This window comes from Ursus arctos, chromosome X, assembly GCF_023065955.2.
Source record: "Ursus arctos isolate Adak ecotype North America chromosome X, UrsArc2.0, whole genome shotgun sequence".
NCBI lineage: Eukaryota > Metazoa > Chordata > Mammalia > Carnivora > Ursidae > Ursus > Ursus arctos.
This window is the reverse complement of record NC_079873.1, coordinates 44,064,222-44,088,552: the sequence shown is the minus strand read 5'-3', so window position 1 is coordinate 44,088,552 and position 24,331 is coordinate 44,064,222. Positions and strand designations below refer to the sequence as shown.

The window sequence follows — 24,331 nt, the reverse complement described above, 5'->3', positions numbered from 1 at the left end:
GCTAGGATGAATTAGATCTAAGTACAGCAACAAGGCTGGATCTCTCAAAAACAGAATGTTGAGTGAAAAAAGAAACAGAACAAGATTTATAGTACAATACTGTTTATGTAAATTAAAACACATAACAATACCATATATTTTTCAGATACACATATATGTAAATAAACACATGAACGGTGAATTGGAAGGACATACATTAAATACACGAGAGTGGGTGCCTATGTGCGAGGGGGTATTGGATCAGGGATGGGTGATGAAGGGGAAGAAACAAAACAAAGCGAAGAATAAAAGGGACTCGCATGGACCAACGATGATGTAGTGTGCCAAGAACTGAGGAGTATGGTCAACTCAATTCTGTGCACCTGAGAGAATAAGTAAATAAATAGTAAAGTAATTGAGTGCCCAGGGAGCAGGCTAGCTGGGTAGACTCCCAGGCTTGGCTTTTTCTCCCCTGTAATATCCCTCCTCTGAATTTAGTCAAAGCTTACCGAAGTTCCAGCTGTATACAGTGGACTGTTCAGAAGGGCTCCCATCCCAGACTGAGCAGTCCTTCCAGAAGTCATTACTTTGTAGGGGGCATTTTCTAATCCCGCTAGTTCCCCCATTCAAGTTTGATCCCCAAATCACAGTCCCTGTTCTCCAAAGTGGTCCACTTTCAGAAACACCTCATTTGCGTTTTGGAGAGGAGACTGATACAGGAGTTGGAATGGTACCCAGGGGCTCCAGGCTTCGGGAAGAGATGGGATTCTCAAGTATTCTATCCCTCATGTTCAGAGCCTGGGACAAAGGAGGAAGATTTTACGAGATGGGAGTCTACCCTCTTGCTGCATACATATGTACGGTTTTAAAATTCTTTTCTCGGACCACTCTAGCTCCCAATGCTGGCACATAGTCTAGTTCGTCTCCTTTCAATTAGGTGCATACATGTATGTGTGTGTGTGCCATATGTCTCCACATACAGGCATTTGCTCACATGTGTGTACCAGGCACATGTGCCTCCCCACACAAAGTCACACAGACACAGTCCCACTTGACCATACTTCCCCACATGTGGTCACGCAGACAGGACACACACGCGCACACACACACACACACACACACACACACACACAGAGTCAGAAAGAGAAAACATCCAATATAGCATTGTTCTTTTCAGTTTTCCATTTACAAAATCCAATGGTGAATCCAGGCAGTTAGAAAAAAGAAATGGAGGAAAACCCTCCAGAATATACCCTACCTACTCCCACCCCTGTGGTTCCCTCCCACCCCACTCCCTGGGAAAGGCACCCCCATCACTATCACTGAGAGAACAGGTACCCTCCACCCCAGCCTCTCAGCCACTCTGGCCTGCCTTTCCAGGGTCACTCCACAGCCAGGCTCATTAATGTCTCTCCTGCCTAGAGTGCCCTCCCCATTCCTCTTGGGTCAAGGCTTCCCCAGTTCTGGGGCTGTCTTGGGGGTAGGGAGGGAGCTTAGGACAACGGCTTCTATCAGGAAGGGAAAGGGGGTAGATAAATACAGATCTCCCCCTCCCTCAGGAAATGAGAGGGAGACAAAGAATCTGGGCAAGGCCAGGCAAAGGAATGCCAGCTTGGCTCACCAGTCCATAAGAACTGGCAGTGATATGAGCCCAGAGTGGACTCTGCCCTGGGAGGGAGGCTTGGGCTCTCCCACCTGGAGAATCTGGCTGCAGTCTGCTCCACTTTGGGTGGAGGGAGGGGGAGAAGGGCTATTCAGGGGAAGGAAGTTGGGGGCTGAGGGCGCAGAAGGCCAAGGGCTACCAAGAGGGGCTTGAGGTCCCCGAGGCTTGAAGGGGACAAAAAGAGGTCAGATAGGAATGGACTCAAGTCCACAATGCCTTGGAGCTTATACCACTATGTGTTATACCAAGGCCACCCCCCAACTTTTCATCCTCAGAAGAATAGTGTGAACCCAGGAGACAATTCTGGGGTTGAGTTCTGCTCTGACCCCAGGCACTAGGATCCAGTTACTCTGGGGAGTTTGGCTCCCTCCCTATACTTCCCTGGGGGTATGTTCCTCCCTGTATGGCACCCACATCAGCCCTAGTGGGGCTGGAGTGGATTTCCATCCTCAGGAAGAAGAGTTGGGGGCTGGGGATCCAGGAGGCAGCTCGAAAGAATGCAGCCAAGCTCAGGTCTCTTCAGCTCCAGGCGTGCAGCTCACATCCCGTTCTTCACCTAGCCTGGGCCCATCCCAGGGGTCCTTCTCCCTCCCCTCTGGCTTCTTGAACAGATGCTCAAGAAACACTTGGGAGGTCAGGACATGGTGGGGAGGGAGAGGAAACCAGGCTTTGGACCAGGGTTAGCTTAAAACAACATTGCACACAACATAGCAATTAAACGTCTCTGCTCCCTGGGGACCCAGCACCCCCTTTGGTCCCTGTTGTCAGCAGATGAATTTCTCCCTAAACATCCAGCCCTTGCTAAAGGACTCAGAAGGGGAGGGTGCATGGGAGCAGAGGGGGCAATAAGAGCTCTGGAAGTCTATTTTACAGGACAAATTTCCCCCTTCTGGACAATGTCAGAAGGAGAGACATTAAAGCAAGAAAGCCTGTCTCCTCAGCTGTTAGTAGAAAAACCTGCATTTCAGTCTTATTTTCTTTTTCTGAATTGTCACTTCTGAGAGAGAGAGGAAGAAAGAGAGAGAAAGAGAGAGAGAGAGAGAGAGAGGAAAGGAGAGAGATTGTAGAAGTGGAGAAGGAGGCAGCGGAGACAGGCCCCACAGAATTAGAAACGCCTCTTTCCCAGTCCCCCACCCTAGTCTCCAACCCTGGGGAGGTGTTGGCAAAGGTGCCTAGATTCCGGGTGGTTTGAGGGGCTAGGGCTGGAGCTCAGAAAGACAGGCTCCTGTATGGGGCCCACCCTTTCCTTACTGCTGGCCCCATCTCCGTAGCCATGACCTTCTCCCTGCCTGTCTGCCTACCAGCTTGCTTCACATGACACAGTAGGGTTCTCTGGGAGCCGGGACACCTCCTGTGCCCCAGCAGGGAGCGTGAGTCCTCAGGCACTTCTTGAGGTCCTTGTTGAGCAGGAAGCAGACGATCGGGTTGACAGCAGCCTGGGCGAAGCTCATCCAAACAGCGGTGGCCAGGTAACGGTGGGGCACGGCACAGGCTTTCACAAACACTCGCCAGTAGCAGGCCACGATGTAGGGTGACCAGAGGAGCAAGAAGAGCAGTGTGATCGCGTAGAACATACGGCCCAGCTGCTTTTCACCCTTGACCTCGTCCATGCCCAGCAGCCGCCGGCTGGCTGCGTGCCCATTCTGCCTGATACCCAGCAGGGTTGGTGGCATGGGCCCACGGCCAAAGCCAGCGATCCAGTTGGCAGCAGCCTGGCCAGTGGCCCCAGGGCCATGGAATGTCCAGTTCTGGCTGATGGCTGGCACCATCTGCACTGGCTTCATCTTGCGGTGACGATACTCGAAGAGGAGCAGCTTGCCATAGACAGCATGTGTAGCTGCCATGAGCACAGCCAACATAAGCATGAAGCCCAGCGTGTCATTGGCCTTGAAGTAGCGATGCTCAAAGATGCACTGGTCCTCCTCACGGATAAACTTGTAGGTGCCCACATCAAAGACGGGTGGGAAGGCCATGGCCACAGACAGGGTCCAGGCCATGCAGATGACAGCTGCGCATGTCCAGAGTGTCATGCGCTTGGCGTAGAAGCGGTGGTGGGCGATGGCCATGTAGCGGGTGACGCTGATGCAGAACAGCATGAAGGCCGCATGGAAGCAAAAGAGCACTGCCATAAAGGCCACAATCTTGCAGCTGAGCGCACTGAAGGTCCATGAGGAGCCATGGCGCACAGAAGCCAGCACAAAGGGGAAGCAGACGGCAGAGCGTATGCCGTCGGCCAGGCACAGGTCCAGCAGAAAGTAATAAGGAGCCTTGTGCAGGGCACGCTCCTTGAGCACCAGCAGGGACAAGATGGCGTTGCCTGCTAGGCTTACGCACATGATCAGTCCCAGCAGCACCAGCTTCACATAAGCTGATGCCGATGGCGGGGACAGTGCGCCGCTCACCTCTTCAGGCTCTCCAGTAGTGTTGGCCATACTGAGGGGCAGGGGCTGCTCCCAACCCTACGGGATCAGCCAGTCCGGTATTCGATGGGCCCTGGGGGACTCCATCAGTTGTCCTGCTGGGCTGCACCTGCAAATGGGGATAATGGGGGAGACACAGACACAGAGAGACAGAGAGATGACGGCAGGAGAGAGCCAGAGAGAAAAACGCGGGCAGAGGCACAGAGACAGAGTGAGAAAGGATAGAATTAAAAAAATGGTGACAAAGATATCAATGGATACAAATTGAGAGGGAAATAGGGGGATGAGAATGAGAAGAGATTAGAAGAAACAGAACCAGAGAGACAGGGAGAGAGGGAAAGGAAAGATAGAGATAGAGATGGAGAGAGAAAGAGAGATAGAAACACAAGAAAAAGAGACAGTGAGAACAGATGGAAAGGAGAGGAAGAAACAGAAAGGGCAGTGTTAGTGGGGCTACATGGCCTCCACACATACTCCCGAACTGGTGTCAGGCTCTGTCCCTCGCCCACTGCTGCTCCTACCCCCTCCTTGCTGGGTGAGGGGGCTGCTTCACCTCTCTGGATGTCCTCTGTTACCTGTTTCCTCCATTGGTGGGTCTGTGGGGCGGGGATGTTGGTGCAGCTCCTCTCCCCCTTTGCAAAGCCCTGAGGTTATGTTCTTCAAACTTTTTTGACTGCTACCCATAGTAAGCCAAACATTTGACATCACAACCTGGTACACATACACGAGTACACACATAACTGAACCAAAAGTTTCACAAAACAGTACTGATCCTATGTGTAATGTACCCCGTTAGGTCTATTCTATTTCATGATTTTTTTTTGTTAATGCTGGTAGTCACCCATTAAATGGGCTTTTTAATTCATGATCAGGAATGTGCTTAGCGTCCTCAAGAAAGAGTGGGAAGACCAGTGTGGTTGGGAAAGGAAAGGCGGGGGAGACAGTGGTAGAAAGTGAAGTCACAGAGGTGTCTGGAACCAGATTGTATAGGGCTGTGGGCCATGACAAGGACTTGGGTTTTTATTTTAAGTGGGGCAGGGAGTATTGTGAATATAAAGATATGAGTGTGCTTGTGTGCATTCCTTCACTGAAAACCGATTTATTGAGCATCTACTGTGTGCCAGGCACTGGGGACACAGCTGTGAACCAGATAGAAAAGGATCCCTGCCCATATGGAGCTGATATTCTAGATGATAAAGAAGATGTATAGGTGAAGTATAGTAGGTCAGATGATGATAAGGTCCTAAAAAGAAAAGTAAAGGAGAGAAAGGGGATAGGAAATGCTAGGGGTGGGCAAGGTATACTTTTAGATGAAATGGACAGAGAAGGCTTCACTGAGGAGGTGTCATCTAAGCAAAGACTTAAAGGAGGTGAGAGTGGGCCATGTGGATATTGGAGGGAATAGAAGTCCAGGCAGAGGGAACAGCCAGCGCAAAGGCTCTGAGGTGGGATCACACATGGTGTATTTGGGGAAGAGCAAGGAGGCCACTATGTGTGGAATAGAGTGAGTGATCAGAAAATGGGGGGAGGTAAGGTCAGAAAGGTGGTGTGGCCAGATCATGCAGGCCACGGTGAGGACTGTGACTTTTACTCTGAGTGAGATGGGAGCCATGGGAGCAGAGGCAAGATGTGATATGACTTGGGGTTGAAAAGGATCCCCCTTGCTGCTGTGGGGAGCAGAGACCAGGTGGGGCAAAGGTGGAAGTAGGGAGACTACATAGGAGGCTCCTGCAGTAAATCAGATGAGAACTAAGAGCACTCTGTGTCCCTTGCCCGGCTTTATTTTTCTTTGTAGAACTTATCTCTTCTAATGCACTATATAATTTACTTAAAATTCAGTTTATTGTCTGCCTCTCCCTATTAGAATGAAAGCTCCACAAGGGCGGGGACTAGAGACTCAGACATTCTCCTCTAGAAGAGCAGTGCAGAGCACACAGTAAGCCCTCAGTCAAAGGCTGTCAGATCAATTGGATGTGGGACTGAATGGGCTGGTGGCTCAGGGAGGGTTGCCTGGAGGCATTCAGGTAGGATTTGCTGAAAGAGCAGCCTGGGCAGTACAGGAGTGGGAGGGCACGGGCAAGGCTTGAGGGGGAAACAGGAGGGCTCCTGGTGTGTGTGAGCAGGGGGCAGGGGGAAAGGAGTGTGATAACGTAATGTGGTAGGTCCCAGAGGGAAGGCAGCAAGCTCAGAACTATTGTTGGGGCTGGGATGGGCTTGAGGTTGAGGTACACGAGGCTGAGTGGAGCCTTTCTACCTTCTCCCTCCCAGGAAGTCACCCCTCGGTATTGTTTCCCAGCTCGCTCCAACCTGGCCTGCCACAGCCACCTGGGGCCAATCTCTTTTGATGGCACCCCGAAGTCTCAGACACAGTGCCAATAGGCCATGAGAAGGTGCTAGGGCAGGGGCTTGGGAGAAGTGGGGTTGGTGGGCCCTCTTTCAGCCCCCTCAAGGCCTGACAGCTCCCACAGAACTGTGGCCCAGCTGATAGCTGGGGGTTTGTAAATGTGTACACACATACACACACACTCCTTAGCCTTGAGGGGAAGCAGGGGGAAAGCATTAGAGACAGAGAGAGATTGAATATAAAAGAGAAACAGAGAGACACACAGAGTGACAGAGGAGAGAGGTTTGTGAGAGAAAGACAGACATAGGAGGGAGAAGGGGAGAAATAAACAGAGAAAGGGGAGCAGGCCTTACACACAAACAGGAAGAGATAGAAATAGAGACAAAAAGGGAAAGAAGAGTGAGAAAAAAGAGAGAGACACACATAGAAACAGAGTATGAGACAGAAGAGAAATAGAGACAGAAGAGACAGAGAGAAAGAGAGACAGAGAAGGAAGGAGAGAGAGAAAAGTGAGAGAGACAAAGGGAGAGAGGGAAGGAGGGAGGGAGAAAGAGAAAGACAACAACAGAGAGATAGGAGAGGGATAACGCCAGGAAAGAGAGAATAGAGAGATAGACAGGTCGGGAGAGAGGCAGAGATAGAGACAGAGAGAAGCAGAAATAAAGATGGAGAGAGAGGGAGACACAGAGAAACACACTAAGATCCAGAAGGTGGATAATTTGTAGCCCAGAGTCTCAGTGAAAACAAAAGAAAACAAAACAAAAAACACACTAAAATGAACAAAACACAAAACAATAGCAGCAAACGAACAAAACCCTGGTGTTGCCTGGAAAGCTGGGGCGACTCTACAAGCGAGGAGACGGTTCTTCAGAGCAGACTGGCAGCCACAGCGTGGGCCCATCCTAGGCTAAAAGTGTGAGCAAACGCACACAACACATACACACCTGCTCGTGCCCAGACGCCCTCAGAAAGATACGCAGACAACTACTCACACGCTCACACAGAGACATAGGCTCCTGCTATGGAGACCTAAGGACAGCAACCAGCTCACACGTACGGACGTTGCCTAGCACGCATGCGCACACACGGTATATGTTCTATGGGGCCTTTTTTCACGGGCACAGTATACCCATCTAAACACCAGTGCATCATCTTCAACAAAGGCGTTACTGCCCCCTAGGGGACATTTTGGAAATCTCCAGGAGCATTTTTTGTTGCCACGATGCTGGAGTGTAGGACTTCCTTCTAACATTTAGGGGTCCAGGGCAAGGATGCTGGCCATCCAGTGATGTGTGGGGCAGTCCCACACAGTCAACATATGTCCCAAGTCCCCTAGGACTTTGGGCTCGTAATGAACTGAACCTTGAATCTAATTACTCTATTTCACATATAAATACAAATTTCCCACTAGTTTAATATACCCTGAATTACTCAAGAATATGGCTGGCAAGTAAGTCCAGAAGAAACTGCACTTTGCTTGGGGGAGCACTTTTTTTTGAGTTGTTAACTATTTTGGAAAATCTCACCCCTAGGCCTTTGCCTGTCATTTTCCTGCACTTTGAGCAAGGGGCAGCTTCTGACTTTTTCCCCTTCCAAATCCACATTTACTCATAAGATGTTACAAGCCTCTAACTACCTTACTGAATTTCCTGGGGAGTGCCATGCCCAAAAATTCATATATCAAAATACAAATTACTACCTTATAAATCACTTTCCTTTAATTAATTTATTTGTATTAGGGTTAATACAGTATGCATAATATATGAAATAGTTACTATATGGATTTTCTTTTTAAATTATATGTGCAGAGAGATTATATTATCTAAGAACTTCATGTCTGTTTAGTAAAGGGGTGTTACAAAATACGTTACATAAAAGAGAGTGTTAGCTATGAGAGGGCTGAGAACTGCTCATATACACCAACACACTGAGACACACACATGTGCAATGGCTCATAAACCCACAATTATAACTCCCCTAACACACACACACACGCACACACACACAGATGAACACTCAAATCCTGACAGATAGATACACATATGCAAACCTACTCACACATAGACTCATATATACAATCTACCTGATTATTCAAATCCTCTCACATAATCAGATAAACTTCTGTGACACAGGCATGTACACAGTGGCATACCTATATCATCACATACAAATACTCTTACACAATAACACTCGAAGTCACTTACATATGCCACCATACTCACATGCACTTGAAACCTACTACATCCATACACACACACAAACACACACATGTATGTACACACAGACAGAATCCCCCTCAGATATCCACAGATACATTTACATGGAGAAAAAACCAGACAAGCAAAAACTCCTTACATATACACACATGTACATACTCTAACACACTCTAACACACAGGCCGACTGAGCCAAACCCTTTCACATAAATTAGGCGCACTCAGCAAAACAGACACGTACATCCTGACACAGGTACACAGATACCCATTCAGGTACATACTCACTTCTGTAGAGAAGTATACCAGCTCCAACACACACATACCCGCTTGCAACGTGCAAGCACAACCAACCACAAAGAGAAAAACCACCCATGTATACTCTTGCACACACAGACATGTGTACACACACAAACTTGCTCACATTACTTGATATACACACCCCGCAATAGGTCTACACCCAGAGACAAACTTGCACACATGCACATACCAGCAGACTCCTTCAGGCGCAGGTGGAAACATCAGCAGAGCTGCTTGGCTGGTGAGGGGCACCTGCCATAGCAGGGAGCCAGACCAAGAAAGGCTCTAGGGGTTCAAAGGGAGGTTGTAAATGTTTGGATCGCTTCCTGTTGAAACATCCCAGATAGTCTGATTATTAATTTGATTGCCACTCTTGTTCATCAGTGAGGTTTTTTGGTTTTGTCCATACATGTACAACACTTGTTTTTCTTTTTAATTTGACCTTATTTAAATTTTTCCGCAACTTTTTTCCTACAAAAATAGTTGCATGACTGTTGCTTTATTATATTATTATTATTATTATTATTATATAGTAGCAGGTATTCCTAAAGATAATATAACTATTTTGTTAATTGCCCTGATTGTTCCTTCTTTATAAAAAATTTTTTCCTTATAGAACATTTCAGATATAAAAAAGTAGAAAGAGAGGGGCGTCTGGGTGGCGCAGTCGTTAAGCTTCTGCCTTCGGCTCAGGGCGTGATTACGGCTTTCCGGGATCAAGTGCCACATCAGGCTCCTCCTCTGGGAGCCTGCTTCTTCCTCTCCCACTCCCCTGCTGTGTTCCCTCTCTCGATGGCTGTCTCTCTGTCACATAAATAAATAAAATCTTTTTAAAAAAAAAGTAGAAAGAGGGTACGCCTGGGTGGCTCAGTTCGTTAAGCATCTGCCTTCAGCTCAGGTCATGAGCCCAGGGTCCTGGGATCAAGGCCCCACATTGGGCTCCTTGCTCAGCAGGGAGCCTGCTTCTCCCACTGCCTGCTGCTCCCCCTGCTTGTGCTCTCTCTTTCTGACAAATAAATAAAATCTTAAAAAAAATAATAATAAAAAAGTAGAAAGAGTCCTGTAATGAACTTCAGTGCACCCATTGCCCAGATTCACCAATGATCAACCCTTAGGGTCTTGTTTTGCCTATAACCTCACCCACTTCCCCCGCTTCCAGAGTATTCTGAAGCATATCTATTATACCACTCATCCATAAGTATTTCCCAGTGTTTCTAAAAGGACTCTTTTAAAAACGTTACAATATAATTTTTATTATTTCTTGGTTTATTTACTGATTTACTTGTGACTGGCTTTTAATATTAAAAATTAGCCAAAACTGATTCTTGGTGGGATTTCATAATTTATTTCATAATAAATTATTACCTTTTGTTGTTAGGTAAAAATATTTGTCAATAAAAGAATAAAGCCTGACTGTGGTTGAATTGAATTGATTCATTAAAGGGAAAGCTAGACCTTTAAGGCTTTGTTTCCAGAGTGCTGTTCTTTTAAGAATGCAGAAGACCTCAAATTTGTTTTTGCTTTAAATCAGTTTTCAGAAGTCACTAAGATCTGCTGGCCCCTTCAATACTTCATATTCAACTAGATTTAATTTTTAAGATATTTTTTCCTATCAAAATGGACTTTTTGATTAAAGCTGGAAAATCAGGAGACTCACAAGACAAACACAGTCTGCCCTCCAGAAACTCCAAGCTGTCCCCAGTTTAATGAGGATTGTCCCAAATTTGGATTCAGCTGCCAAATAAGCCTCTCATCCTCAGCCTATATGTCCAATTTGTAGGGAAAAGTTATCAAAAGAAATTTTGCACTGGGTGTTATATGCAACTGATACATTGTTGAATACTACATCTGAGACTAATGTATGTTGGCTAACTGAATTTAAATTAACAAGATTTTTAAAAAAGAAACGATTTCCCAGTAGGCTATGTTGGTCAACTGGCCAGGAAACACTCTTACAAAGAGAAATATTTGGACTTTTAAAAGCATCTCAAAATGCAAATTAAGAAACCTGGCTCTTTTATGAGATGAGTTAGAACATTACTTTTTCTTTTTAATTTGGGTTAGAAAATTCTTAGATGGAGTTCAACCAGCTAGGGACAGGATTGCATGATTAACAAGTAAAGCTAAGATGCCCCTGCCAGTAGTATCTCAGCATTCTGCCAGGAAAGTTCTAGCAGTCTGCCAGGAAATTGTCCACATCATATTTGGGACCAATGAAGTAAAAAGAATAGGAAAGAGGTCACTTTCAAATATTGTTATTAGGAGACACAGTGATGATGGGTCAAAGGACAGTGAAATGACACTAACTCAGAAGATTGCTGAATCAAAAGGGTTTTCATTTTATACTGATGCATCTCTAGATGTTGATTAATTGTGCTCAGTTCAGAGTACTAGTCAGAAAGCCTGAAGAGAAATGCAAGAAGCACCAAAATAAACTAAGGTTGAAATATTCAAAATGATACATCAATATTTTCTAATATTATGGAAACTCTGCCTTAGTCTGTGGACTGATGCTGCTGTTGAGATGGCATGGAGTTTATATCTGGAATTTGTTCTGAAAATGCCAAGATTAATGCACCAAGGAGCACTCACCTATAAAAGTCTACCTGTAGGTCTAATTTCCACAGTAATTGATGGTAGGTGAATTTGATTAAACCCAAGATACTACCCACCTGTGTGTTGGATTTCTGTGAAGCTTCGGGATCAGTACACTTTTCTCTATTGTTTTAAACCTAAATATGTAAGGATTCTGTAAAAGATTTATGAACTAAAAGAAAAATTTCAGCATTTTTTTTGTGAATGATTCTCATTTGCAGATTTGATGCTTACTCATTTCAACAAATGGCTCTTTGAGCACATGAATAAAATTACATCAAAAAATATTAAGACTCTCAAAAATATATGAAAGTATACTGTCAAGGTTTATGGATTCAAAACCAAACTTCAACTTAGAAGTGAGGTCATGTATGGTTCCCTGGATGATAATTAGTTGGTGTTATTAAGTTGACTACTAAAAAATACTTATTAAGATGAGTAGAGCAATGTCTGTGTCTACTTAAGGCAAAAGTTTCATCAATTATTTTGAAATACTCAAAATGAAAATTTTTTTGGTTGGATTCAAAATTCACGTGCATTTGTTACAAGGAATTTCAACATCACATTTGATTGAAAGAAAAGAAAGAAGTGTTAGATTTAAAGAAGGATCCTATCTTTGAAGCACAAAATTCAAAGACTATGAGTTATCCAAGTCCCGATTATTGATAAGAAAGGAGTTTAAATCAGTAAACAAAACAAAACAAAACAAAAAACTCTTTGGTCATTTGCTGCCACCTACTCATGCTAGCAGTTTCCTGTTGATGGTGACCACCAAGAGACAGAGGAGGTCATTAGCCATTTTGAGCATAAAACCTGGGTCTCTGCCTGGCCATGGCAAAAACAAGTGAGTTATCAAAGGGAGGTCAAACAGAGGGATGAATAAGCAGTTAGTTGTTGCATTTCTTAAGAAAGGTTGGTATGGTGTGAAAGCTTCAGAGAAACCAAAATGGCACCTAATGACCGCAAAGCTAATGCTTTTAAGGTGAACTTTGCTGACCTGCAGAATCATGCAGCTACGTTTCATACATTCAAGCTAATTACTGAGGACATTAAGGCAAACGGTGCCCACACGACCTTCACAGACTAGGTCTTACCTTCATCAACAGGCTTTCCAAGATCAAGAAGTAGCAGGTCACAATAGAAGCTTATATCCCTGTCAAAAGTACTAATGGTTATTTGTTTGTTTTGTCTGGGTTTTTACCAAGAAAAACAATAACTTGATGTAGAAGATTGATGCTCCGCACAAACTACTTTACCAAATCATGATGAAAATGTCCATAAAGGAGTCAAATTACCATAAAATAAATAAAGGCAGTCGTGACCAAAGGCTCAGAAGTGGCATGAATGCTGACCATTACAAATTTGCACAAGTGAATAAAAGTTATGTTTCCAGACGTGAGCTCAGTGTTCCATGAAAAAATCCTGAAAATATTTCACTTGGAAGTTGTATACCAAAAGTTGTATACAAATTCAATATTTAATAACTCCCCTAAAACTGCATTTTTGTTTTCCTCATCACGATTTGTATAATGTAAAGAAAATGTAAGGAATTTCTTTTCACCAAACCACAGTACCCCTAAATCCTCTTCAGTTTACTCCAATGTGCCATACAGATATTTTACCTTTCCCATGTGCCAGATTGGGAATGCCCTAAGACATTCACATCCAGTCACATTGCATAGACACACTAGCACACATGGACAGATAAGTGCACACAGGAACACATGTACATCAAGATTCAAACCCAGACTTACACCAGCTGATAAGCACAATCAGGTGTATGTGTTCAGGTACACACACACACACACACACACACCCCTCCTCTCCTACACAGAAAGTTAGGCATGTGCGTAGGTACCCACCTTCCAGCAAATCATGCAAAGATATACAAAACCCACGCAAACACACACACACACACACACACACACACACACACACACACACACACACAGATAGCCACCCTTCAGTAGAAATATAGACCTAGGCAGAGAAAAACTCACCATACACATGGGCACATGCAGGCACATACACAAATAAACCAAATCATATGGACCTGGGGCACCCGGGTGGTTCTGTCAGTTAAGCAACTGACTCTTGATTTCGGCTCAGGTCATGATCTCAGGGTCATGAGATCGAGCACCACTGGGGCTCTGCACTGGGTGTGGAGGCTGCTTAAGATTCTCTCTCTCCCTCTGCTCCTCCCCCCACGCTCCCGCGTGCACGCACTCTCTCTCTCTTAAAAAAAATAACCAAATCATATGGACCTACATGCTTTCAGACACAATCATGCATGCACAGACATAAGAACAGACATTCACACACAGGGTTTAAGTCTGATTCACATCCAATAGATCCAGGCCCTCCCCAACCCCAGGCTCATACATTAAGAGATTAAAATCCACTATTTTATGGAATACTACTCAGCCATCAAAAAAAGTGACATCTTGCCATTTGCAATGACGTGGATGGAACTAGAGGGTATTATGCTAAGTAAAATAAGTCAATCAGAGAAAGAACATTATCATATGATCTCACTCATATGTGGAATTTAAGAAACAAAACAGAGGATCATAGGGGAAGAGAGGAAAAAATAAAACAAGATGAAATCAGAGAGGGAGACAAACCATAAGAGACTCTTAATCATAGGAAACAAACTGAGGCTGACTGGAGGGGCGGGTAGAAGGATGGGGTAACTTGGTGATGGACATAGAGGAGGGCATGGGATGTAATGAGCACTGGATGTTATATAAGACTGATGAATCACTGACCTCTACCTCTGAAACCAATGATACATTATATGTTAATTAATTGAATTTAAATTAAAAAAATAAAATCCACTATTTTGTACAAAACTTGCCCTGGTACACATACATTATACACACAGTACAGACATGCTCACACACACTGGCATATCGCTCAGGTTCACTGCTACACACACATAGACAGGCATTATACAGAGCAATGCAGACTCACACATACATAACCACATAGTTACCAATGCTTATAAACACAGACAGACATAAACCCTCAGATGCACACACCCATTCACACCTATGCATTCACTTATACAACACAAATATATACATCCTAGTACATGGCTATATGGGCACAAATCCTTTATACACACACACACACACACACACATCACCACATATAAACCTGGTACTACCTGTTTACATATTCAGATAAAAACATACTGGTGTGTGTGCACACACACGTGCATACATGCACACACGTGCTTATATACGCAGCATACCAGCAATGCAGGTAACATCTGCACTGACAGGGACACACATCACCACAGACACAGATGAGTGCATTCATACACCCAGATGTACACTGGGAAATACACATGCATGGCCAAACCCCCTTCATTGACCTCCTGGACACACACTTCCTTTCTCATACACTCATGGTTTCATATACACACTGGGGGCACATATAAGTATAAAGCCAGTTTTATGTATAAAAACACTCACATACACACAGAATCGACTCACTTTTTTACATATACACATGGATACAGATAATGGGGCAAATATGCACATAGAAACTACTCCGTTGCACTTGCAGATGGACACATACTGTTACTTACACACCAGGCACATGAAATAATTGTAGTACCAGGTTAACACCTGATAAGGAACAGAGGACTTATTATGTGCCAGGCACAAACATTAACTCATCTGATTTTCACCCTATGAGATAGATAGTATTATTATCCTTACTTTACAAATAAGAAACGGGGGCTTACTTGAGATTAGGTGACTTGCCCAAAGCCCCACAGCTAATAAATGGCAGAACTAGGATGCAAACCCAGAGCCTGGCTCCAGAGACCTTGCCCACTGAAATTATTAACGTGGAGAAACACACTCACACACACATACAGATTCACACCACTCTAGCACAAACACATGCACACACAGGCCACGTACCAACATACTTGGCTACCAATAGCCACACATGTAAGCACATACACAAATACGGATGACATTTACAGACACTCTAGAGAGGTATATATGCCCTAGGAAAGATATACACATACATACACGCCCACAATCACACACCCCACCCAGGCACACCCACACTATCATACACACAAAACACCCAGATACACCACCTATGAACCATCTGGATAAATCCACACTCACATGCAGATACACCCACATTCTCAGATACGTTCCCCACCCAAATACACCCAAACACTCTCACACACACTATGCAGATACACTCACATGCACACACCCTCACCCAGATACTCACACACCCCACACAGATTGACCTATATACTCGCTTTCACACACCACCCAGATATACCTTGTCTCTCACACACCAGCCAGAGAGAAGCCCATGCTTCTTACTTAGATACACCCACACTCACACCTCAATCCAGATAGGTGCACATTCTCTTCCTTACACACATCATTCAGACACACCCACTTTCGCACACATACCCAGTACTGATACAACCACACTCTCTCACACACATCCCATCCTCATACACACACACACCTCAAATATACCCTACATTCACAGCCACTCCACCCAGCTACAGCCACACTTACGGGGAACTCCCAACTCAGTACACACACACTCTCATATGCAACATTCAGATATACTCTAACCCATAGAAACGCCTAACCTAGAGCCCTCATATTTGACCCAGGCACACCTACAGTCTCTTTCACACATGGTATCAAGACACACGCCCACAATGACACACACACCATTCAAAGACGCTACACTTACACACAGCCAACCCGGATACTCACACTCACAAATTCCCAACCAAGTACGTTCACACACACACAGATACCCACACATTATCCAGAGACACCCGTTCACACACAAATCCTATCCATATATACCCATATTTTCTCTTGTTCTCTCTCTCTCTCTCACACACACACACACACACACACACACACATACCCCAAACACAGTCCCACTCACAGAACCCAACCCAGATACATCCACCCTCTAAAACATATATACACCATCCAGATTCATCCCAAATGGACCATTGAAATACACACATATCAACTAGATACACTCCACTACCATCTAAATACATCTGCATTCACACATACCCATCCCACCCAGATACATCCAACTTTCACACATGCCTTCCCTTTATCCCTCCCCAGATACTCCGCTGCTCAGCTCATGCTCTCATCCCCTCCACACCACTCAGATGTACTCACACTCCAGACACACACTTTCCACCCAGATATATCCCCCAAATCCTCTCACACACCCCATCCAGTTATAAACACCCTCACACAGATACCCAAGTACATATATGCTCAGATACACAACCAAAGCTCTTAGAGCACACCATCCAGATACACCTTACTACACATTCCACCACCCAAATACACCTGCGCTTTCACCCACCCACCATTTAGATGCACTCATATTCAAACACACTCCACCCAAACTATACCCACACACTGTCTCACACAGCCAACATGTACCACTACACTCTCTCTCACACACCATCCTGATATATCCACACCTCACACACGACATCCAGATACACCCACTCATACCCCCAATCCAGTTAAACCCAAACACTTACAACCACCCACCTACACCCACACATTCCTCCCACCAGATATATCTATGCTGTCACATGCCCACCACACTCAGAAACACCTGCACTCTCTTCTACACATACACACAATCCAGATCCCTCTCTCTTAAACACCATCATACCCACACTCCACACACACAATGCAGATACACCCAAACTCTCTCACACATACTACACACACATCTCATCCACATACACTCCCACACACCATCCATAGATACTCCAATTATATATACATTCACACATACCCCCTTCATCACCTAGATGTGCTCAAATTCTCTCTCTTACACACACGCACCATCTAGATATATTCCATCACACATCTCCTTTGCCTAATAGACTTATATGCTCACCCACCTAGACACCATCCAGATATACCCATACTTAAATGCTCCCACCCCGTTACACCCATTCTCCCTCATGTACACACTCTACCCAGGAACACCCATGTTGTCTTAACACAACACAGATACATCTACACTATAAAACACATACATCATCCAGACACCCCCGCACTCCCTCTCACACAATCCAGATACACCCATACACACATACTCCTCAAAAACACACAGCCTCACACATATTCCCACGTAGCTATACCCAAACTCTCATATATCCTCCACCCAAATAGGCTGATGTTCTCATATCGCCTCACAAATGTACCATTTACATGCACCCATACTCACACTCACCCCTCCCAAATACAGCCAATGCCTCACATAGATATCTTACCCAGACTTTCTCGTATGTACACACAACCCAGATCCCTTCCCTTCCTCTCCCTCCCTCCCCCTCTCACTCCCTCATTTTCTCATTCTCTTATCAAATATACCACCTTCTACACACACACACATACACACACAGACACACTATACTCTACCCAGATACACCTTTACTTATACATACACATTGACATCTAGATTTCTGCCTGGCTGGCATAACTCGGGTGCTCTCCGTGAAAACCATTTGCCAACCTTAGCTATTATACAAAGCCATTTTGTCCTGGGCCTTCAAGGGTGGGGGGATGGGAAGGGAGGTCTTTGGGTTTCAAGAAACCCGTTTCTAAAAGGTCACAGGCCCCCTTCCCTAGGGGGACATCAGCCATGATTGATTCCTACTTCTTGAGTGTGAATGATGACAAGAATTATCCTGAGACACCCCCCCCGGCCACCACCCCGCAAAAGCCCAGCACATGGTTGAGGCCAGCGAGGCCCCAGAAGAGGGTCATGGATTGCTCAGGTGTTGCCATCCTGTAGGATGTCTACACAGAGCCGGATTTGGTCTAGCAAGGTGCACTGAGTCTTAGACATGCACATCAATACATGCTGGGGTGTAGACACAGCATCACACAGACTTGTAAATACCCTCCTTTATCACTCCCTCAGGGATTAGACCCATCTGCATAGGCCTAAGGCCAAATCTCTCTCTCTCTCTCTCACATACAGACCATCAGACCGGCACATGCACAAATGCCTACACTTACCCTATGCACAGGCACACTTATAGCAATGCACACTCACATTGCACTTGGCCCCACGTCTGCACATTCATTTACTCTCAAACATAGGTGTACATTCATTGCACACATTCACATGACATAATGCCCGTGAATGACACACATTCACTCACAAACACAGGTATACATACATTCAGGCATACTTCCACATGTCCACGGACAGGCAGACTCTCACACCCAATGAGACAGTGAACAAACATGACACACAGAGGTGGGATCCCAAATGTACACACACATATACCCAGATGTGACCACATAAACATTTGCACACACACTTATGTGTAGGTGTACTCATGTACATAAACACCCAGATGTGCACCTGCTTGTCAATGAGACAATGTATTCATATACAGACATTGTAATACACACAGAGACATACAACTGGGCATGTATGCCTATGAGCATATTCACATGCACACAGACATGTACGTCATTCATTCCTATATGCATAACCATACATGAAGACACAAATGTACTTAAAAAACACACTCATGCAATTATAATAGGAATGCACACGATGTGTGTTCAACACAGTTCATACATCCATATGAGAAGCTATGCAAACAAATATTCATTTATACTTAAATTGTCAGATAGATTTGGACACAAAGCTATGTTCACACACACGCACAAATGGAAGAATAGTCACATATTCTCACATCCTTGTACATCTGCACAAGAATTGATAACACTTAGCACATACACATGCAAAGACACACACACACACACAAACGTATGTATGGCATGCATATACATTCACTTAAACTGTTCTATGATATATGTTCCAGAATAAATACAAACACACATATACAAATAATTAGAACTACACAAACTGGTACATTCACACACCTGTACATTCAGACAGGCACACAAAGGCATATTCACACACACACACACTTAGATGTACATGAACACATGGGCAAATATAAAGACATGTTCACTCAAATGCACACACAGCCAGATGTTCACACATATTAGCATATACACACACATATACACTCATGATCCCTCACAGGCATATCCACACTCACACATTCACACTTGTACTCAGAAATTCAGACAAAACACATATTGAGGTATGTGCACCAGGTATTATGAAATCTAGTTACTCATGCATACCACAACCAGACTTGCACTCACATGTAACATTGTACCCACAAACACAATTAGACATGTACCCAAATGCATTCTTTCAACTATGCACACAGCCTTTTGTGCATATATACACAGGCATAGATCCCCCCCACAGCCATACCTATATACATAATCAAATGTGTACACATGGGCATACCCAGAAAATACATTTTCATGAACAAAACATGTATTCATACACTCCCCCCACACACAATTAGTTCTCTTTATATGAGGGTGATCATCTACACTAATATCTCCCTAATCAGATGTGAACCCATAGGTCTGTCTACAGACCTATGAACCCAAACACACACACACAGAGACATACACACAATTGAAAATGTTGGAGAATCCACATGGACATCAACACACAGACCTAGTCATACACATACGTGACAGACAGACCCACACAGAAGCATATTGACACACACATACACTCCCATACATGCATGGACACACACACCCCCTTACACTCACAAACACACCATTTAGATATACCTATACTCATGTGCGCACATAGTCACATACAAATATACACAGAGACAGCTAGACGTTCACTTAATTGGGCATGCATACCCAGGCGTTCTGAAACCCTCATACTCACACGCATATAACCAGACACGGACACTCAAAGACAAATTGATACCACACACATATACAACTAGACATTCAACAGGCCTGTTGGCTCACAGAAACACAATCTTAACTCAGCCTCAGAATCAAACATGCCCATTTGCTCACCCAGACAGACATGCAAAGTCATACCCACTCCCCTGTACACACACAAGCCTACCCAGACACTCACACACTTGCACACACCATCGTGTGGTCTGGTCCACACACAGACTCATATATATCCACAATTCCCATGGACAGACACATATACTCACAGACTGCACACGTACATCGTTACACATGTCTACCCACTCTCAGGCCCAGATGCCTCCAAACCATGGGCTGGGTCCTCTCCCTTCCACACCAAATGCTTCTACAGAAAAGTCTACTCTATACCTCAAAGCCCCACCCCTTCCAACCCTCACCATGGGGTCTTCTGGGTCTCAGATTTTCCCCTCCTCCTCCTCCTCCCCTGCCCGTAAGGACCTTCCTCCAGCCACCCACCCCTCACTCAATGTTCCACCGCATCTCCACACCCAGAAACCAGCCAGCAGACCCCACTGTCCCCCCCAGTCCAGGCTCTAGGTTAGCAAATCCCTGGGACCCGTCCCTCCATGGGTCTGACTGCTGCATGGGCCACACCCCAGCACTACCAGAAGCCCTGCGATCTCAGAAGCTTCAGCCTTGTCTCCAGGCACTGCCAACCACTGACCACAGGCCCAACTCTTGCCAAGTCTCCCCTCAACAGGGAGACGCCTACATCACCAGGGCCAGGAATGGTGCAGGCTGCAAGCCAGGCCTCTGCTAGCTCATGGAAGCTCAAGCCTCTGTGTGTGTGTGTGTGTGTGTGTGTGTGTGTGTGTGCGCGCGGGCAGGGGCAAGTACAGGGAAAGGAGTGGAGGGGGGTGGGAGGCTCTGCCCATAGCCACCACTTATCACTCCCTACAAAGGAAGAGTGACAACATTGAGCTGCTCCTGCCTCCCCTCCACTCCCCAACCCCCATTTGCCTACCTGCTGTCCTCCCTAGATGTCTGCCAAGACCCTGGAGAAGAGGGGCCAGTCCCTCCTCCAAATAATCAATAACAATATTAATCAAGAATAATCAGCAATATCGACCATGAGCTTTGCTGATACTGTTTCAGTGCCACTACTATGCACATCCTTTATTTGCATGCACCGTCTCATTTAGTCACCACACACGCCCATGATGGGAGGGTTACTGGTCTCTTTGACAGATGGAAAACTGAGGTTCAATAAGTGGCACACTCTCACTAAAGTTGCAGAGCTAGTAGTTGGGGGAAGTGTCCCAGGAGAATCCACGTTCTCCATGTATCCGGCTTTCCTGCCCTTCCAGGCATAGGGACCACTGGCCACCGTGCACAAGACCATAAGATCTGGGGATCCCAGACACAACACGGGCATGTGAAACAGAGATAGAGAGCCTTGGATGGAGGCTGGGACCCACACTGTGGCCCCGCAGGTTGTGTGGCATGGTCCTGGCCCCCACAGAGCCATCAAGCAGCCTGGGGCCTGGAAGTGCTTCCCACCCCCACCCCACTTTCCCTACAGTGGCTTTCTGCCCCTAGCTGGGAATCACAGCAATATCTTCAGTGCAGAGCCAGCAAAAGTCTGTGCTACCTGTGGGGAGAGACGGGAAAGTAGAAAGGAAGGGAAGTAGGGAGGGAGGGAAGAAGGAAAGAAAGAGTGGGGGGTGGTCTGGGCTTGGATCGGCTTCTCTGTCATGTCTACCCACCTGCCTGCTCACACACACACACACACACACACACACACACACAGAAACACACATATCCTGCATGCAGGCCAAGGAACCTCGAGGAGAGTGGAGGAGGAGGGAGAGGGAGAGGAGGCAGCTGCAGGAGGCTGAGCCTGCCCAGGGTGCAGGCATTTAGGAGAGCACTGCCAGGCTCCCAGGCATGCCTTCCACAGCTAGCACACAAGGGATTATTAACACAGCCTCATGCCCCAACGCGACCATAATGATAAAAACAGACCCCCGTGTGGGGAGTGGGGAAACAGGTGGTAGTTCCCTTTCTCATGGGACATTTGCGATTGAGAAGATGGAGATGGCTTGAGGACTCTACAGGCTTGGGTGCCCAAGTAGTCCTTGTGATGGAGCAGGGATGGGGGGTGGGGGACACACTAACCGAGTCAGAGAGAGACAGAGAGCATGGCAGTGATGGAGACCCTGAAATATGTGTGGGGAGACAGAAGAGAAATCTCAGCCCCCCCATCCTTGGTGGAGGGATGCTGACTACTTACCTGGGCTCTCTCAGCAGGGCTGTCTTGGAATCCAGGGAGGGGGCTCAAGCTGTCTCACCCAGGATAAATCACAGCCCAGGCCACATTGTGGGACCCTCAGTGATCTGGCGGCCAGTGACACTCCTGCTTCTGTTGCCGTGGATACAGCAGCCGGGCTGGTCTAAAACGCAGACAGCGGGGGAAGCAGGCACCGAAGGGGTGCACCGGGCAGGGCTGGGGGCGTCGGGGAACACCAAGTGGGCAGCACACAGCCTTGGGGTGCCCAGCTAGCTGGCAGGTGAGGGTCCAGGCAGGTGCTTCCCCCACTACACACTCCCACCCCCATCTTCATGCCACCGCCAAGCTGGGAGGGGGGCCAGTCCTGGCCCCTGCTACCCGTCTGCCCGCCCTGCTGCCGGTCCCCCCTCCCCCCGCCCCGTCTGCTTTGCTGGCCGCCGCCTTTTGTCCTCAGAAGACACGGTCCCCGCGGGGCCTCTGCCAAGCCTCTAGCAGATGCTCAGGGGCCATGGCTCCTCTCTGGGAGCACTCTGGCCATGGCCTGGGAGAGCCCCAGATTGGGGGGCTCTCATCCAGGCTCACCCCGCTTCCCAGGCCTGGTGGGGATGGGGAAGAGGTGTAGGTCCACAGCCAGAGGCAGCAGCCGAGGTGCTGTTGGGGAGGGGATGGACGCCAGAAAGAGGGGGTGGGGTGGAGAGAGAGGCTGGCCTGATAGCTGTGTCCCGGGTTTTAGATCCGGGTTGAGGAGGGTGGCTCAGAGCATCCGGGGGGGGGGGGGGTCCTGATGCAAAACGGGGGTACCGTGGGCCTGCCGGAGGCAAGCTCCTGACCTGGGAACCACTCCAGCTCACACAAATCCAGGTCCCAAGATGTTGGGGACACCCAGCCTGGACGGGGTATCAGTGGGGATCCCAGGGCGTTAAGCTGGACCCCATCCAGCTTGTCTGTCCCCCCTCTCCTCGATTTGCACGGTCCCTGCCTCAGGGGCGGGCGGGGGAGGAAGGCAAGCAGGGAGGGAGAGGGAGGGAAGGAGGGAGGCTGAGCAGGCAGGGAGACTCCCAGCCGCCAGCCTGGTCCTCCGTGGGGCGGGGCGGGGCGAGGCTGGGTGGGGGCTGGCGAGGCTGGGGAGCAGCCGGCTGGCTGGCTGGCTGGCCGACTGGGTGGGGATGCTGGCGTGGCGGCCGTGCTGCCAGGACAATAGCTGGCTGGGGAAGTCAGACTCCGGCCTTTCTGAGATGTTTGAGGGAGGCACGCGTGGAGGTGGGGAGAGGTGGCCAAAGGGCTGCTGAGAGAGCAACTCACCTGGGCTACAAGTGCAGAGGACGCAAGGATAAGGGTCCTGGGTCGGGTCGGGTCGGGGCAGAAAGGTCCTGTGGAAGGTTCTCAAAAGCTTTGGGATGGGAGGGATGCTTAGGGCTGCGCGAGGTAGGATAGATAACCTCATTCAGAATGGGTTCTGCGGGCATTTTCCCACCAAGGCCTGTGGGCTGGTGGTGGGAGAGGGGCAGGGAGCGCTGCTCAGCTCTGAACAGCCCTTCTCAGGACACATCCCGGGCCACCCCTACTTTCTCTGTGCCAGGAGACAGGCACATACTCATACCTAAGGCCATGTTCCAGGACAGCAGAATGGGACAGGTGAGGAGAAAGCTTAGTAGGCAGAGATTTGAAGACAAGGAAAA

The 24,331-nt window shown here is 47.0% G+C and overlaps 1 protein-coding gene across 3 annotated transcripts; it reads right to left on the bottom strand.

The window, feature by feature from the left end:
* Positions 1 to 85: 85 nt before the first annotated feature.
* Positions 86 to 23,351, bottom strand: GPR173 (G protein-coupled receptor 173). Of its 3 annotated transcripts, XM_057311829.1 has the most exons (4): positions 22,656 to 23,351; positions 12,608 to 12,666; positions 9,109 to 9,203; positions 86 to 4,171 (listed from the first exon to the last, which is right to left on the bottom strand). In XM_057311829.1, exon 4 carries the CDS (start codon positions 4,072 to 4,074, stop codon positions 2,953 to 2,955), a length of 1,122 nt encoding a protein of 373 aa, XP_057167812.1. In that variant the 5' UTR covers positions 4,075 to 4,171; positions 9,109 to 9,203; positions 12,608 to 12,666; positions 22,656 to 23,351; the 3' UTR covers positions 86 to 2,952. The 3 variants fall into 3 exon arrangements, with proteins under 3 accessions (XP_057167812.1, XP_026344474.1, XP_026344475.1); XM_026488689.4 differs by lacking the exons at positions 9,109 to 9,203; positions 12,608 to 12,666; XM_026488690.4 differs by lacking the exons at positions 12,608 to 12,666; positions 22,656 to 23,351 and having other exon boundaries at positions 9,109 to 9,340.
* Positions 23,352 to 24,331: the final 980 nt, after the last annotated feature.

Excerpts from the sequence above, each read along its gene's own strand:
- GPR173 (XM_057311829.1), bottom strand. The coding sequence starts at position 4,074 with ATGGCCAACACTACTGGAGAGCCTGAAGAGGTGAGCGGCGCACTGTCC.